Below are 16,604 nucleotides of genomic sequence, written 5' to 3'. Positions count from 1 at the left end.
ATCTCGCAACTGCCCCAACCCTCAGCAACCCATGCTCTTTCTACCCACAGCCCTTCCACTGGAAGTCAGAATGCCCCAATATGGGCTCGTCCTCTGTGCCTTGCCACGAAGGCCCAGTCCCATCAGCGCAGGTACCTCAAACTCTTCCTGCTTCAGGCTCCTTAGCCCAGCAGGGGACCAGTGCCACCCAGACTGGAGAACTCCTGTCACCCTTGCAGATCCCAAGGTAATCCTCCATCATCTTCAGGGTGGGCATTGGCTACCTTCTCTGTCTTGACCTCCCACTTGGGTCCCACCATTCCTTCACCGATTTCTGTTATGGGGGTGGATGGAATCCCCTCCTTTCCAACTGACTATGCCACTTCCCTGTATTCTTGCAGGATGATTTTTCTCACATTTTTTTTTCTAGTCATGCCTGTCTGCCCAGTGCCTTTACTTGGCTACAATATCCTCAGCCACTTTGGGGCCACCCTCTCTCGGATCCCACAACCTCTTGACTCTCATCATCTTCTTCCTTTGGTTGCCTCACAGATCAGCCCTACCCCAGGCTACCCTGTTTCTACACTACCGGATCCTGTCAATCCCCAAGTATGGGACATCTCCACCCTGGTAATTGCTCACCACCATCAGTCAGTCCTAGTTCCCCCTAAGGACACCTCTTCCTTCCCTTTCAAGACCCCAGCTCCCCATTTCTGAGACCCATTGTCGCAGTCTCAAGCCTATCATTACCCACCCCGTGTCAGGGACTTCTAATCCCTACTGACTCAGCTTGCAACCCTTCATTCTCCCCACCCAGAAGCCCTCCAGTGCCTACTGCTTACTTCCGGACCTCCGGCTACCTGTGGTTACCAGCCTCTATACCTTCTACTCTAACACTCCTCCTACAAATCCCGACTTTACCATCCTTGACCTGTAAGATGCCTTCTCTGCCTTCCCCCTACACCCTGACTCATATTTTCTCTTTGCCTTCACCCAGAGGGACCCTGATACAAGGGCTGCAAGACAACTCACATGGACAGCTCTCCCTCGGGGTTTTCTGGATAGTCCGCATGTCTTTAGCCAGGCCCTGGCCCAGGACTTCTCCTTAGACTGTAATGCTAGTACACTTCTTCAGTATGGAGATGACCTCCTAATTTGCAGCCCCCCGCCCCCACCTTTCTTTGTCCCAGACGGCAAACTCCTTGCTTCTAAACTACCTTGGCTCCCTGGGATCATGTCTCCCTATCTAAAGCTCAACTATGCTCTCCCACTGTAATATATACTTGGGCGTTCAACTTAGCCAAGGCTCTAAGACCCTCACCACTGACCAAGTACGTGTTCTGAGAGACTTATAGCCACTAAATACGGTGGATCATATTTTTTTATTTTGAGACCTAGTGGGATTCTTTAGACATTGGCTATCCAGTTTTGCTAATATGGCTAAGCCACTATACCAGGCAGCCAAGGAGGCCCCTAGTGGGCCTCTCACACACTCAGTACACCACCATTTTTGCCTACTCTCTGAGATTCCCTTTTAGCAGCCTCAGGCTTGGCCCTTTCAGACTCTATTCGGTCCTACCACCTCTTTACTGACAAGAAACTGGAGTTCTCATCAACCCATTGGGCCCTCTAACTGAGCCTTCGCTCTACTGTCTAAACTGGACCCTTTTTATGTGCAGATGGCAGCCATGTCTGTGAGCCCTAGCAGCAATGGCTGAACTCACCGAAAGGTCCTCAAGATCACTTTACTTCAGCGTATTACCGTATACTCTACCCGCCGTCTCTCCGATCTCCTGAGCCACTCTTCTTTCTCTTTCCTCAGACCCTCATGGGCCCAAACCTTTTGTCTGGAAAACTCCCAAGTCACCTTGGCCCGTAGCCCTGCTCTAAACCCAGCAATTGTTCCTTCTGGCCCATCCTCCTCCGATATGCCCTCCCACTCTTGCTTAGAGAATATGGAGGCCCTACGTTCACGCCGATCCAACCTGCTAGACCAATCTCTCACAAACCCACAACTTACCCTTTTTGTAGATGGAAGTTCCCTTAGAGATAACTCAGGAACCCGTCAGGTAGCATATGAAGTGGTCACCTCAGCTGAAATGACTGAGGAGAACCGTCTCCCAGTGGGACCCTCTTCACAAAAGGCTGAACTAATTGTTCTAACCAGGGTACTCCATATTGCCAAAGGACAATGAGCTAACGCTGATTCAATGTATGCCTTTCTTGTATGTTGGGAGCAACCTTGCTTATACACTGAAGGCCTAAATCAGCCATAGGCCTAAGTCAGCCATACATGCCTGCTAACACAAAGTCTTGGTCTCTGTGGGAAAACACTGACCCTGGAACAGATAGCTATAGATCTTGTAGACAGGCAGTCTTGGTGGAAAACTACCAGCCTGGATAAGAACAAGTAGTCATAGGTCTTGTGGATAGGTAGCCTTGGTGGAAAGTACCAGCTTAGATAAGAAACAAGTGAATCACAGACAGAGTCATAGTGACATGTTCCCTGTGTGAAAAAATAAAAATAGCAGTTTGATCAGACTATAGATAAGCCGCTGTTCTTTGTGTCCCCTGGATCCTAGTTCACCATCCTGCAGGCCAGGGCACTTGTAGCTCATAGCCCCTCTGTCCTACAGAAGGAAAGGGGTTTCCTCATCATCACAGGTACTCCTGTTGTCAGTGGTCCCCTTATAGGCAAGCTCTCAGAGCCCTTCAACTCTCTGGAGAGGTGGCCATAATTCAGTGCGGAGGTAAGGGGGAGACCAGACCTCTACAGATCCAGAGCCTCTGGATAATGCCAGGGATGACTCAGTGGCCTGAGGTCTGGCGTCTAGCTCCTATAGACTCACAGGGCACATCCTCTTCCTAACATCTTTCTCCAAACCTCAGTACCAGCTGGAGGAAGAAAAAAAAAAAAAAAAACCAGATTCCTTAACAAAGGAACCACACAGACAAAAGGTGGATGGCTTTACCTAAATAACAGCCTTATCCTTCCCCCAAATTGGCACCTTTCATCATCTTTGACATCTGACCCAAGGCTCTGTTTCCATTTCTAGGGTCCCCTCTGACCCCCGCCAACCTCCAAGCACATATTTTACAGGTCCATGCTTCCGGTCAAACATGTGCCAAGACAAACTCGCAGGGGGCTCTCCAGATATGCCAGGCCCTGCACCAGCTCCACAGACACCAATTATGACAAGACTGGCAAACTGACTTCACACACATGCCCACCCACAAAGACTCTGCAATCTCCTAACCCTTGTTGACATTTTTTACAGGGTGAATCCAGTTGCTCCCCACCTCCAGGGGAACAGCAGGTGTGACAGCCCAGAAGGTCCTTGAACGTATCATCCTCTGGTTTTGCATGCCAAGGATGCCCTGAATGTTTCCTGAAAGTTTCACATTTCGTACCATCTACATTCATTGAAGAAGGTAGAGAGAGCCAATGGCCTTATCAAATAATTCACGAAACTCTCACCTGAGCTCAGGTTACCCTGGTCTTCCCTTCTCTCCAGTGCTCTCACCTGCCTCTGAGCTACCCACATTCTCCTACGGGCCTCAGCCCTCTTGAGCTCCTGTATAGAAGGCTATTTCTCCTCAACCACCATCCGCTGGCCTAGACTCCCCCAAAACAACTATCTTCCAAATCTTTAGAGCCTTGGTGGATCAGACCCTACACAGTAATCACCACTCCCTCAGCTGCTAAACTCCTAAGAGATCAGTGTTGGTACCATCTATCTAGGCTCAAAAAGGCCCCAGCCCAAGATGCCAGACACTGCAACTCCCCTGCCAGGTTGTCCAGCTAGGTGAGACCAAGTCATCTCCAACATACTGCTGATGCTTCCACGTTCAGGGACTGAGCTGGTGAAACCCATAATGACATTGTGGGCCAAGCCCGCTGTCCCTCTAGGGATGCAAGATGGCATATCCACCCCAGTATCTTTCTTTAAATGCACAGGGAGTATCGCTCCTCTGTGATATACTTTAACCATGACCAGATGGAGGAAGTCTATCGTACCCAAAGGATCAAAGAACATGGGGGTTGCTCATAGGGTCCTTGTAAAATGAACATCCCAGGGTGGTACAAACAAAAAAGCTGCTGGTGTACATGGACAAGGATGGGCCTGTCCAGTGGCTGGACATTCCTACTAAACTGCAGCACAAAATTAGCATCTGAGACCCTCGGAGTAACCGGTGGGCTCGGGGTAACAGGCAAAGTCTATCAGAGTAAAACATCTTCATACCCGTGAGAACAAACAGAAATCTGGTGACCCTACATCCAGACCCTGCCCTCCTCCCTCCAGAGCTGACAAACCTCACCAAGACCACACAACAACAGGAGTCCCTCCAATCACACCCGAGAGACTTCTCCCAGTCGCAGGTAAAAACTAAAAAAAAAAAAAAAAAAAAAAAAAATGAACCTTTCTCCAGGCTGGGCCTCATCCAGAGGGAGTAACCCTATTTAACCTCTCTAAAGCCTTCGACCATAACAATTGCTTTCTCTGGGCTGCTCTGGGTCCCGCTCTTCTGATCTCACTGCCCTTGCCTGTCCCTTCATGAGACCAAGGGCTGACCCTCCAACTAAAGGCTATCACTGTACAACATGTACCCCTCTTCCGGAGCTCTCCGGACACCCACTCCCCTTTCTGCTGCTCTGGACCCTGCTCCCTTTGCAATACTACTAACAGAGCTTTGGTATCTGCCTGGGCACCCGCAGGGGGATTCTTCTGCTGCAACAGATCTATATTAAAGCACTTGCCTCCTGGTGATCCTTCCTCTCCATGTATCCCAATGACACTGGTACCTTTATGGAAAGGCTGAAACAGCCACGCTCTCCTTTCCTACCAGCTTTCCTCAATCTTGGGCACCCTTTGCCCAGACAAAATCACAGTATTAACAGGTATTGCTGCTGTGACCTCGACGATAGCAACTGCCTTAACTGCAGGTGCTATGGGATACAGGTGGCTGAGATCACAGAGGTGTCTGACTGTCTCCAAAAGGCCATCAACAACTTGGTGGTGTCATTGTCACCCCGACCCCCTCCAGCATCAGATCACTTCGGTGGCCCAGGTGGCCACGTAAAACTGAAGAGCACTGGTCCTCCTCAGAGCAGATGAGGGAGGCCCCTGTACGTTCATGGGAGAAGAATGTTGTTATGTCAGCAAATCTGGCCTAGTGGGGGCTAACACTGAGTCACCTGAAGAACTCTGCCAAGACAAGCAGGGCACGTCTCCTTTTTATTCTTTCTGGCAGTCTTCACTCTGGACATGGCTAAGCCCTGTTCATAGGGTTGGTGGGATTAACCTATTTTTTTTCTCCCAGTACCTTGCATCCTCTGCTTTCTCTGGGAATGGATTCTCGAAGTTTCCCAAGTAACTTTGGCACTCATACCTGCCACTAAACTCGGACCCACCGACTCCTGACTCTCTCCCTTTTCAGCAGGAAGTAGCCAGCTCCAAATCGGTGCCCTTCTACCCAAACAGGTCAGGATGTTTGGTTGGCACCCCTGCTTATACCTTGCACAAGCTAAGAAACCCCATTTGTTCTTCCCCCAACCCAGCCTGCAAGAGGAAAATTCCAGGCTAACACACCATCTATCCCAGTCTGTTTCCGGCCTCGCACCCATGAGTGCCCACGCAGGAGTTCAGTTCTTTTACCTTACACGGACACAATCCCAGCTCCTACACCTCACACATCATCTGAAACCCATATCAGCCCCTTGCTTTAGTCCGGGCAGGCAACTTCACTGACCTCCAGTCGTGACTCACCGGACACTGCCTCTCAATAAACCTGCCTTTATACTTTTGATTTGGCTTGAATTGGTTCGTTTCGTCGGCAGAGAAACCTACTAGTTTCTGCCAAGTTACTGTCATTATTTGGCACACACAACCCTTGTTCCAGAAAGGAGAGCCCTGTGTGCGTGGACACAGCAAAGGGCTGTGGCCCTATCTTTCTGTGGTCCCTTAGCCCAACTCTGTTGAGAGATCAAGTGCTGGGGCCAGTGAGGGAACCTGCTAGAATGGCCCTGGGAAAGCTTCCTGTGAAGTACAGAAGCTCTCTAGGGACCTGGAAGCAGAAGACAGATGCTCTGCTCCTATGTACCTCCCCCCACCCTGACACTCACAGCAGTCCAGGGAGTAAAGCCACATGAGAACCATTACATATCATCACTAAGTGGCACTTCCGTGTGCTTGTTCCTTATGTTGATGCAATCCCAAGCATGACCCCTAGAACACGAACATCTGGGTTTGAAGCATCAATCAACAGCCGTGCTAGCTCAGCACTGAGCTGAGGTGGCAGCTGCTTCCACTTGGTCCCTGCTGGGCTGCCTAGAGTCTGTTCCAGGCTGTTCTAGTCTTGCCTCATAGGAGGTTCCAGCCAGTGAGCACCTGGGAATGGTACGGATGGCTGCATCTGCCAGATGGGGGCACCCTGCAGCTAGGCAAACAGATGGCCCTGTGTGATCTGCTTGCTATCTGCCCAGCGCTCTTCTCCCTAAAGCTGGGCGAGATGCTAGGTCCACTAGGGTGCTATGTTACTTGTCATGCTGACATGGGAGCCTGTGGGACCTGACTCTTAATCCAGCATGGAGTCCCACCCGGGTCTCTGGGAGAACATGACTGAATTGCCACCATGCATGTCAATATGTCAGCTTTGCCTTTGGGGTGGGCAGGATAAAGGCAGGCTATCGGTCCCTCATGGTGGGCACAGGGTCACAATACCTCTTGGCTTCCCATTGGTCCCCTTTCTTGACTCTGCAGGTGGGTTTTTGCTCAGGCCAGCTGTCTGATGGACTTCAAAGGAAGCCTGCTTGTGGGCAATGTGCTCACCCACCTACAGTACTGCTAATCTCAGCCTCGAAGGGGCCTGCTGAGAGACAACACTCCAGAATGGAGTAGGGATAGATATGAAGGAAGCCTTATTGTAAAGGCTAATTCCCTAAGTTATATACAATGTGCCTTGGAGTAAACCAACCTACCTCTACGAACCTCAAATTCAGCATCTGGGCGTAAGCTGGGTTTTCAGTTATACTGTGTGTGTTGGGCAAGCTTTTCCCACAGAGCAGTGGGAGACGGAGGAAGCATTGACAACTGGAAATCAAATGCTCACTGCATGGAAGCTTCCTCGCCTGAGATCGCCAGTGGACTCAGGAAACACGCGGAGTGTTCACTACAAAGCAACGCAGAGCCACTATCCACCCCCACCCCACACACCACGGCTGCACAGCCCCTGTCCCTCCTCACTGCTAGGAAAGAAGAGGCAGCCTTGGTTAGAGATGCTTGGGAGCTCAGGGAACATGCAGCCCATCTGTCTACTGAAAGAGGTGACCTGGCTGTCTATCAGGCCAGGGAGGCCAGGTGGTCTTCATCTGTTTATTGAACCAAGTGACTCATGGGCTTGGGGGAGCCATCTTTTCACTCACGTGACAGAGGAAAAGGATACTCCCTTCTTTGCTCTTCTCCTGGACATTCTCCATGCCGGGCAGAGCTGAGGCCACACGTCGAAAGAGCTGCAGGCAGGACATGCAGGGTGAGGCCTGCCCAGTTCCCCTCCCTCCCTCTCCTGGTCTCTCCCTGCACTGCTCTCCTCATGTGCACAGATCCTGAGGACTGATAGCCTGTCTGTCCACTGACTTGAGAGACCTGTCCTGGTACAGAAATAATCTAGGCCACAGTGAGCGGGCTCCTCAGTGAGCTTCTCTTTATCACGCTCACATAGGGACTAAGTGCAGAAAATCAGTTTCTGGCCTCACATAAGATAAATGACTCTCCCTAGGGACACTGAGGCAGCCAGATCCTGGGAGCCAGGAGGCCACAGCCACAGTGAGGGATGTGAAAATTTGTATGGATGTGGTGTACTATGTGAGGTGTGCATGATTTTGTTTATAGAGAGAGTATAAAAAGTTAAGTGTGTGTCTGGGTATATGTGTGTGTGTAAGCATATGAGTGAAAAGGTGTGTGTGTGTTATCGTTAATGTCATGTTTCTTCGAGTATATAAGAAAGTGAGTGTGAGAGAAGCAAGCACGTGGCGTGTGGGTCCACGTCTACGTCTATCTAAGTGATATGCATGAGAACAGGAGATATCAGGGGTACCTAACAAGTGGACACTGGCAGAGGTAACATATTGAAAGTAACAAGTACAGGCAGAAGCCGAGAACACAGAAGATTCTGGGCTGGGCTGGATGTCTGGGGCTTCCCTAGGTTCATAAGTTAAAACCTAAGTCCTGGCCAGGCAGTGGTGGGGTATGCCTCTAATACCACCACTCTGTGAGTTCGAGGCCAGCCTGGTGTATAGAGTAAGTTCCAGGACAGCCAGGGCTACACAGAGAAACTCTGTTTCAAAAAAAACCCCAACTAAACAAACAAACCAAACCAACCAACCAACTAACCAACCAACCAAACAAAAACAACAAAGAAAAACCAAACAAACTCCCAGCAAGGCGGTGTAAGGAGGTGTTGCCTGAAGGAGCTGACTGGGACTAACGCCTTTACAGAGAAGCTGAGGAAGCCTTCAAGTTCCTTTCATGTGAGGAAACAACTGGAAGGTGCCAAATATGAGGGAACAGAGTCTGAAAGACACGGAACCTCCTAGCACCTCCATCTTGGATTCCTCAGCCTTCAGAGCAGGTAGAAACAATTTTCCATTATCTATGAGTTACATAGCCTGTAGTAATTTGTGATAGCAGCGCAAACTGACCAGATTTAACTCCTGCTCAAATGCTTGCTCAGATTCTAAGATCATTCCAGGATGGGAGAAGGGACCAGCGTCTCCTTGACCTAGCAGGTTGTAGATGCCTCCTGCTCTATGGACGCCTGATACTGTCCTGGGCTTCCATTTCCCATGATGTTATTGGACCCAAAGAGCAGCAGCCCCCTCCCCCGCCTCTTTTTCTTCCTCCCTGAGACACCCTCAGAGGTGGTTAGGCTCACACCTGATACTGAGGCCAGGGAAGGGCTGGGGTGAATGGAGCCGAGGGCCTCCAATTGGGCAATGGGTTTCAGAAGCTGTGGGTTCTCCCTAATGTGCCCACAGTGCCCATCCTACTTTGTCCCTTCTCGATCCTTTGTCAACCTTAATCTCAGTACTCTCCGCATGAAGTGAACCATCACCATCTCCCAAAAGCCAAGTGGTGCCCAGGTTGCCTGGTGATCCTGGGAAATCTAGGGCTACAGCAGATATGGCATCAAGCTACATTCCTTATTTAGGGTCTCTTCCTGTGCTACAGGCACCCTGCTCCCAGGGTCTACTCCCATCAGCCCTGCTTAGGATGTCCTTCCTCCTTGCCACTACCCTCCTCCTGCTCCAAGATATGGTTTCTTTGCCTTGCTAGAGCCATGGACTCCTTACACAGTCTGCTAAAGCCGGTGGACTCATCGTTTTCAGATGTAGTCAAGTTATTCGGATCATAAAGGAAACTGTTTGCTTCTGAATGAAATGTCCCAAATATTTAAGGATCATAAATCTGTGCCATGCTGACATCTGTGTGTCCTTACGAACATACTAAACATCAGGATTAGAGGTTGTCTAACAGCTAGTGGGATGCTGAGGTCCGGTACTGTGAAGTTTGGGACGCCTGTCATACCATGAAGTTCTGTCAGTGGGACAATCACAACACTCACCGCTACCGTTGAGGCTGGCTTTCTACGTCCATCACTGAGAATCAGGCTACAGATGAGGGAGCCATCACACTACGTGTGGGATTTTCTGAAGCCCAGGTTGGCCGAGCTGCTAAGCTCTGCCCACCAATGACTTTGGTTCTGTGGGTCCCAGCCACACCTCTGCTCTCTCCTGTGAGTCCCAAATGCCAAGGGAGCCTCTGTGCTCGATTTCTGAGTTACCCTTCATGGCCCCAGGTTCTTGCCAAGTACAAAACATAAATCCAACATGTCGATCAGATTCAACATCTTGCATTTGCTTCTGAAGTGAAGTGAGATGCTACGAACTACAGCTTCCACAGCCAGGCGGAAGTCCATGCTGGATCTTTATTCACACACACTACTCCAGGGACCCACACCTGATGACGGCTGAGGAGACTAGTGACTGATAGGGTCTGCATGGCTCCCAAGCTGAGTGCCCCCCTCCATGCCACCAATTTTATCAGTGCTGGAAGCCAGTGCCATCCCCCACTGCCCAAAGCTATAGGTTTATGCATTGGCTGGCTGCCCCATCCTAGTCACTAGTCCACTCAGAGCAAGGAAGGCCCCGGGTGAGGGCTTCCAAAACTGAGCAAGGCAGGTGAGTTCTTACCTGCTTCACGTTGTAGCCGGTCTTCGCGCTGGTCTCGATGAACATGACGCTCAGTTCTTTGGCCCGCTGTTCCCCTTCCTCAATGGTTATCTGCCTGGAAATGAAGGGGACAGGGGAAATCAGGTGGCAGAGAGGCAGCCCCTGGCAGAAGTGGAGGAGACAGCCTGAGAGAAAGGACTGTGGGCAAGGCAGGAGGAGCCTGCCAGGCCCATCGGTCAGCCTTGAAGACAGGCTTGCTGCCCAGGGGTCCTTGCCAGGGTGCCTGCCATAGTCTATCTACTAAGAAGGTGGCACCTTAGCACAGAGGACCTCAAGCATTTTCCACATTTTTCCACATCCCCTGAACTAGGGAGCAAAGCTAGCCCCTACCTTTTAAGGCAGGGTCATATGTAGCCCAGGCTGGCCTTGGAGGATTTGTGATATAACAAAGAATAACACTAAACTTCTGATCCTCCTGTGTGTACCTTCCTAGAACAGGGACCATAGGAATATGGCACCAAGTCTGGTTTTATGAGTGCTGGGGACTTGAACTCAGGGCTTCATGCTTGGAAAGGCAAGTGCTCTACAAGTGAGCCACACTGCATGGCTTTCTCGGTAGTCGTTAGAACAGGATCTCCCGGACACATGCAGCCTTTATGGGAGTGCCTCCTCAGCCACCCTTTCCTAACGTAAACACTAAAGTAAACAGTAGCTGCCCTAGGCCCGAGCTGCTCTGCAGAGGAGACCATTTCCCTCCCCTCCGGGCAGGGCGCTAACCTGAACTATTTCTCAAATGGCATGGATACTGCAAGAAGCCACACATGTTTTATTAGAAACTGTGACAGTTTTTCTGTCCAAGTTAGCACAGGGTTCCAAGAGTGGACACATATGTAAAGGACACCTTACGGGTGGGGACACTGGAGGACAGATGTGGAGAAACCTTTTCCAAAAACACTCCATGCCCAGACACAGCCATAAACCAGGATGCACGGACTGGGGACAGGGTCTGTGTTCTGCTGGCGTTCTTCAGACTCATACCTGAGGACCTGGGTTTCACACCTCACATGCCAATGCCAAGATTTTACAGGGACAGAAACTGTGTCAGAGGCTACTTTGGGACCATGATGGGAACACCTGCACAGACAGGCCCCTGCCCTCCCTGCCTTTGCTGAGCTGAAGAAGACAAAGCTTTCAGAGATGAAGAGATGAGAAGCTTGTGGTATGTGTGGACTAACAGGCATGTCGGTGTCCCTATGCGTGGAGACCAGACTTCCGGGGCAGGAACAGCCACAGAGGGGTGAGGAAGAATGGTCCTGCTAGTCACAGCATCTCCACGCTATGGTGCTTGCCTACCTCTTGTCAGCCAGATCCGTCTTGTTGCCCACAAGCATGATGATCACGTCACTGCCCCTCTCTGTCCTGACGTCATCAATCCATTTAGAAGTCTGCTGGAAGGAGTTGAGATCTGGAGGCAGAAAGTGGGGACAGAGTGGGAAAGAGGGCCCCTGAGGGGTCAGAAGGCAAGCCAGAGTCCTGCCCTGTGATCCTGGAGAGCCTCTAGGACTGCTCAGCCACCCTAGGGAGAGAAGTCACCGAACCTGGGAAGCTAGGCTGTCACAACTTCTTCATCGAACAGTGACTCTGGAGGCTACCCAAGAGTCACAGCTGATTTGAGGTGCACAGCAGAGGGAGGAAAGGAAGGCCATGGGCCTGATTGAGCTGTGGACCTGTGAAGGGAGGACACGGCAGCCCCTAGGAAATGCTGCCTCACCAAAGTGATGCTCAAAGGAGCCTAAGGAAGACCAGGCTGGTGGGGAAGAGAACCTGCAACCCTGCAGGGAAGGATAGACAGAGAAAGCGCCCCCTAGAGGCACATCAATCCAGAAGCAAGTCACCTGTGTTCAGTATCATCTCCCTCAGACACACCCAAGCTCAGCACCTAGAGGAGGGGAGGTGCCTGCTCTCCCCAGCCTGTGACACAGGTCCTGTAGGACTCAGGTCCCACCTCACTAGGGGGTGTAAGGAATACGTGCTCAGAGAGGAGGTAGACAGAGGACCAAGGCAGACCTAAGCGGTGACTTCAGGGTCCTCACAGTATTATCTGAGTAAAACCTGGGGCTTCCCAGGTGTGTTCCCCTAGATCAGTGGTTCTCAGCCTTACCAATGCTACGACTCTTTCACACAGTTGCCCATGTTATGGTGACCTCCACCCATAAATTTACTTTGTTGCTACATGACAAATTCCTGTCACTTTGCTACTGTTAGGAATTGTAATGTAAACATCTGATATGCAGGACATCTGTTATGCCATCCCTGTGAAAGAGTCCTTTGATCCTAAGAGAGTGTCAACCCCAGGTTGAGAATCTTTACTCTGGATGATTTCTAGGTAGCTGGGCCCTGCATAAGGCCTGCCCCAGCCTCTGGGCCCTCACTGAGTCTGTGTAGCCCTTTCAAGAGCCATGCATACAAGAGGGGCTGCCTACAGGGAGGCTTCCTGAGAGCTGGTACACACATGTCAGCCAGGGCCAGGGAGGGCCCAGACTGCTAACCTTGTGAACATCTGCCATTGCCCCCACCCAGGGGGACCGTGCTCTGAGCAGGACCAACCCTGCCTTATGCAGTCCTATCTGTCACAGGAGTATGAAGGACAGTAATGAATCCATTACGGTCCTTGATAATGCACTACCCCCACAGTGAGTACACGCATGTGTACATGCTCACATACACACAGGTCTGGTCAGGGTCACACTGGGCCCCAAGAGCCCCCTCCTTCCAACACAGACTCCTACTTACTAGTGATGTCATACACCACCACAGCCACTGTAGAGTCCCGGATGTAGCTGGGGATCAGGCTGCGGAACCTCTCTTGCCCAGCAGTGTCCCAGAGCTGCAGTCGAACCTACAGGGCCCGAACAGAAGCATCAGTAGAGGAGTGATAGAGGGGGTTGGAGGCCCAGAGCCCTGCCAGCTCCCTCCTCATCTTGGCAGAGGTTCCTGAGAGTGCCCAAGTGAAGGCTCTAGGGGACAAGCCTGATAACACCCTCCTTGTCCTCCAGTTCTAAGACCAGGAACTCACCGTACGGTCTTCCAAGTACATGGTTTTTGACAAGAAGTCAATCCCGATGGTTGCCTGTTAAAAAACAGCACAGAGAGGTCAACATGAAAAAGAATCTCACAAAGGAGCCAAAAGGCCAGGGAATGGCACAGACAGCCGAGGGGACACTCAAGCCAAGTCCCTCCACTGAGGAAGGGGCTTGAGCAAATGATGGGTGAGATCAAGTTTTTGTTTTCAGAGAAGGACATTCTATGCGGAGGAAGAGAAAAATCCCTCAAGAAGGGCGAGAGAGCATGGGCACAGGAAGAAGGTCCTACCTGCCTCCAGCATCCCACAGATTCCCTTGGACTTAAGGTCAGCAATGTTCTTGGGGAGGCAGGGTTGGAGGTGGGACTTGGCACTGCATAGGAACAGAGAGCAGTGTGCCCTGCCCTGGGTGGGTACCGTGGACCATCCACAGTGTCTTATTAGAAAACCCAAAGAGCTCTTTGCTTCCCGTGCTGCCGAGTCAAGGGATGCCACTCACACTCCTCTTCTGTCCTGGTACGCAACCCCGCCTCTCTGGTCCTTACCTGCACCCCATATCTGTAAGTAGGAGCCAAGATACTGTCAGTGTAAAACAGAGAAAGTACCACTAAGTGATAATGAAGCCTCAGACACGGCTGACATCCAGGGCACGGTTCCAGCCATATGCTCCACCCTGTGCCTAGAATCATCTTCTAGTAATACAGAAAGGTTTGCAGGAACCTTCGCCCAGTGAAAGGGGCTCAGTAGAAAGCATTGTGTGTGGTGAGATCCCAACTCGAGTAACTGAAGCAGATAGATGGGTTCATATTTTCTCAGACACAGAGATGAAGAAAATATGTTGTATACTGGTATCTGAATGAACAATTGTATCACGTGCTATTTTCGCTCTCTCTAGTACATATCTTTTTTTTCTTCTATTTTAAACTGTTAATGGTTATGAATTCAGAAGGAAAAAAAATCTTTGAGATAGCCATGTGTCTTAGTTAGGGTTTTACTGCTGTGCACAGACACCATGACCAAGGCAAGTCTTATAAAGGACAACATTTAATCGGGGCTGGCTTACAGGTTCAGAGGTTCAGTCCATTATTATCAAGGTGGGAACATGGCAGTATCTAGGCAGACATGGTACAGGTAGAGTTGAGAGTTGTACATCTTCATCTGAAGGCTGCTAGTGGAGGACTCACTTCCAGGCAGCTAGAGTGAGGGTCTTAAAGCCCACACCCACAGTGACACACCTACTTCAACAGGGCCATGCCTTCTAACAGTGCCATTACTTGGGCAGAGCACATACAAACCCTCACACCAGCATGATGGCACATCTCTGTTGATACCAGTATTACTGAGGCAGAGAGAGCTGGCCAACCTGAGCTGCATGGTGAGACTTTATTTCTTAAAAAAAAAAAAAAAAAAAATCTTTGAAAGAGAAAGTTCAAAATGTTTCACCATGTGAAGAACCTCGGCAGACACAAAAGACACACCAAGGGAAGACTTCAGTGTAAATACAGAGATCACTGTCAACGAAACATCATCCTGGAGACACAGCTTTGGCTGTGAGGGCGTGTCCCAGGAAGCTTAGCTGAGCAGGGAAGATCCACCCTGAATGTGAGCAGCACCCCACTATGGACTGGGGTCCCAGACTGAATGAAAAAGACAAACTGAAAAGAGACACCTGGCAGCCCTCTCTTCCCCCTACCCCTGTCTCCCCCCCTCCAGCCCTCCCTTTCCCCTCTCCATGTGGGTTAGTTTTTTTGTCCATTTGACACCTGGGAAGAGGGACTCTCAACTGGTTCCACCTGACCAGACTGGCCTGTGGACATATCTGTGGGGGCATTTTCTTGATTAATGACTGCTGCAGGAAGGCCCAGCCCACCATGGGGTATGTCACCCCTGAGCACGTGGTTCTTTCTAGATGCTATAAAGAAAGCAGGCTGAACAGTCCATGAGGAGCAAGCAGTAAGCAGCATTCTTCCGTGGCCCCTGCTTCAGCTCCTGCTTCAGCTTCCTGCCTGACCTCCTAAGTGATGGACTGTGACTGTACAAGTGTAAGCTGAATAAGCCCCTCCTCACCAAGCTGGAGCTGGTTGGTGCTTTTATCACAACAACAAAAAGCAAACCAGAATCAATACTCTCTCTCCTTCCAGACTGTGGCTATAATGTAACCAGCAGTCTCTTGCTTCTTTACCATGACAATCCTAAGCCCTTCTCAAACTGACCCAAAATAAATAAATTCCTCCCTCAAATTGCTGCTTCCCAGGGATTTGGTCACAGTGATTCAAAAAGTGCCAAATGCTACCTCACTCTAGACACAAACACACACACACACACACACACACACACACACACACACACACACCACAGACAGCAGACACATCCTATTCCGATCTGTCGGGACTGGGAAGGAGAAGACAAGGCTGGGGCATGTCTCATGACTTTGCTAGTCTGTTTGGAGCTGGGAGAACCCGTGCTGAGATCCTGGCATTACTAGCTCGGCTATGCAGTGTCCTGCCTACCACAGCCACGAGGGCTAAGTCTAAAACTGACGAGTGCTCGCAGATCAGGCCTCATTCCCAAGCGACCACACATTTCATTAATCAGTGAGTGGACTGACACTCCGAGCCTGTTCAGAACCTTAAGGAATGTGCCAAGCCGGCAGAAATGTCAACTTCTCTATGTGCCACAGGATCCTTGGAGGCACCATGCTCCTTCTCTAGTGACCCCTGAAGCAAGACCAGATGCCTGGGCTCAGGATCAGAGGCAGAGGCTGCCAGCATCTCCCAATACAGAATTCAGAAAATGCACAGCTGAACTAGTGGCTGCCCCAGTGAAAGGCCATGTTTCCCAGCATCCTTGGCTGCAGGGTGGTTGAGTTCGGATCAAAGGATGTGATGGTGATGACGATCTGGAATGAGTCCTTCCTGGGTTAGTGAGCCCCAAGCTGCCCCCTTTTCCCACTGCTTGTCATGCAGCTGTTTGGGGCAGGTGATAGTGGCTCATCCAGCTGAGGACCACAAGGCGGGAAGACTGTTCAACAGAGCCTGACTCCCTGACTGTGAAGAGTTACCTCAGTGGCACTATCCTTCTGTGCAAGAGAGACCTCACCTTCTATTTTGTTCAAGCCGCTTCCGTCAACATGGCGTAACTAACCTTGATCAACAGAGTGAAGGACCATGGAAAATCATATCCCCAGAGGTCAGCAACTGGGTGGTGACAGGGATGTTACTGACAATAACTGTAACGGCAACAATCCTCCCCCCCCCCCCCCCGCCCTCCTCTCACCGCCCGCTGTGTGCACATGTAAGACACTCCTGCTGTCAC

General features: G+C 50.7%; 1 protein-coding gene across 1 annotated transcript in view; it reads right to left on the bottom strand.

The window, feature by feature from the left end:
- The window catches only part of Rab6b (RAB6B, member RAS oncogene family), a 68,768-nt gene that overhangs the window by 11,222 nt on the left and 40,942 nt on the right, over window positions 1–16,604 (bottom strand). The window contains exons 3-7 of the mRNA XM_034484029.2: window positions 13,284–13,337; window positions 13,001–13,106; window positions 11,561–11,672; window positions 10,229–10,322; window positions 7,423–7,489 (exon numbers count right to left, since the gene is read on the bottom strand). Coding sequence (XP_034339920.1) covers window positions 7,423–7,489; window positions 10,229–10,322; window positions 11,561–11,672; window positions 13,001–13,106; window positions 13,284–13,337 — 433 coding nt within the window. The remainder of the gene's footprint in view (window positions 1–7,422; window positions 7,490–10,228; window positions 10,323–11,560; window positions 11,673–13,000; window positions 13,107–13,283; window positions 13,338–16,604) is intronic.

This window comes from Arvicanthis niloticus, chromosome 21 (genome assembly GCF_011762505.2).
Source record: "Arvicanthis niloticus isolate mArvNil1 chromosome 21, mArvNil1.pat.X, whole genome shotgun sequence".
Lineage (NCBI taxonomy): Eukaryota > Metazoa > Chordata > Mammalia > Rodentia > Muridae > Arvicanthis > Arvicanthis niloticus.
The sequence above is the reverse complement of the archived record's forward strand: the minus strand, read 5'-3'. Positions and strand labels throughout refer to the sequence as shown.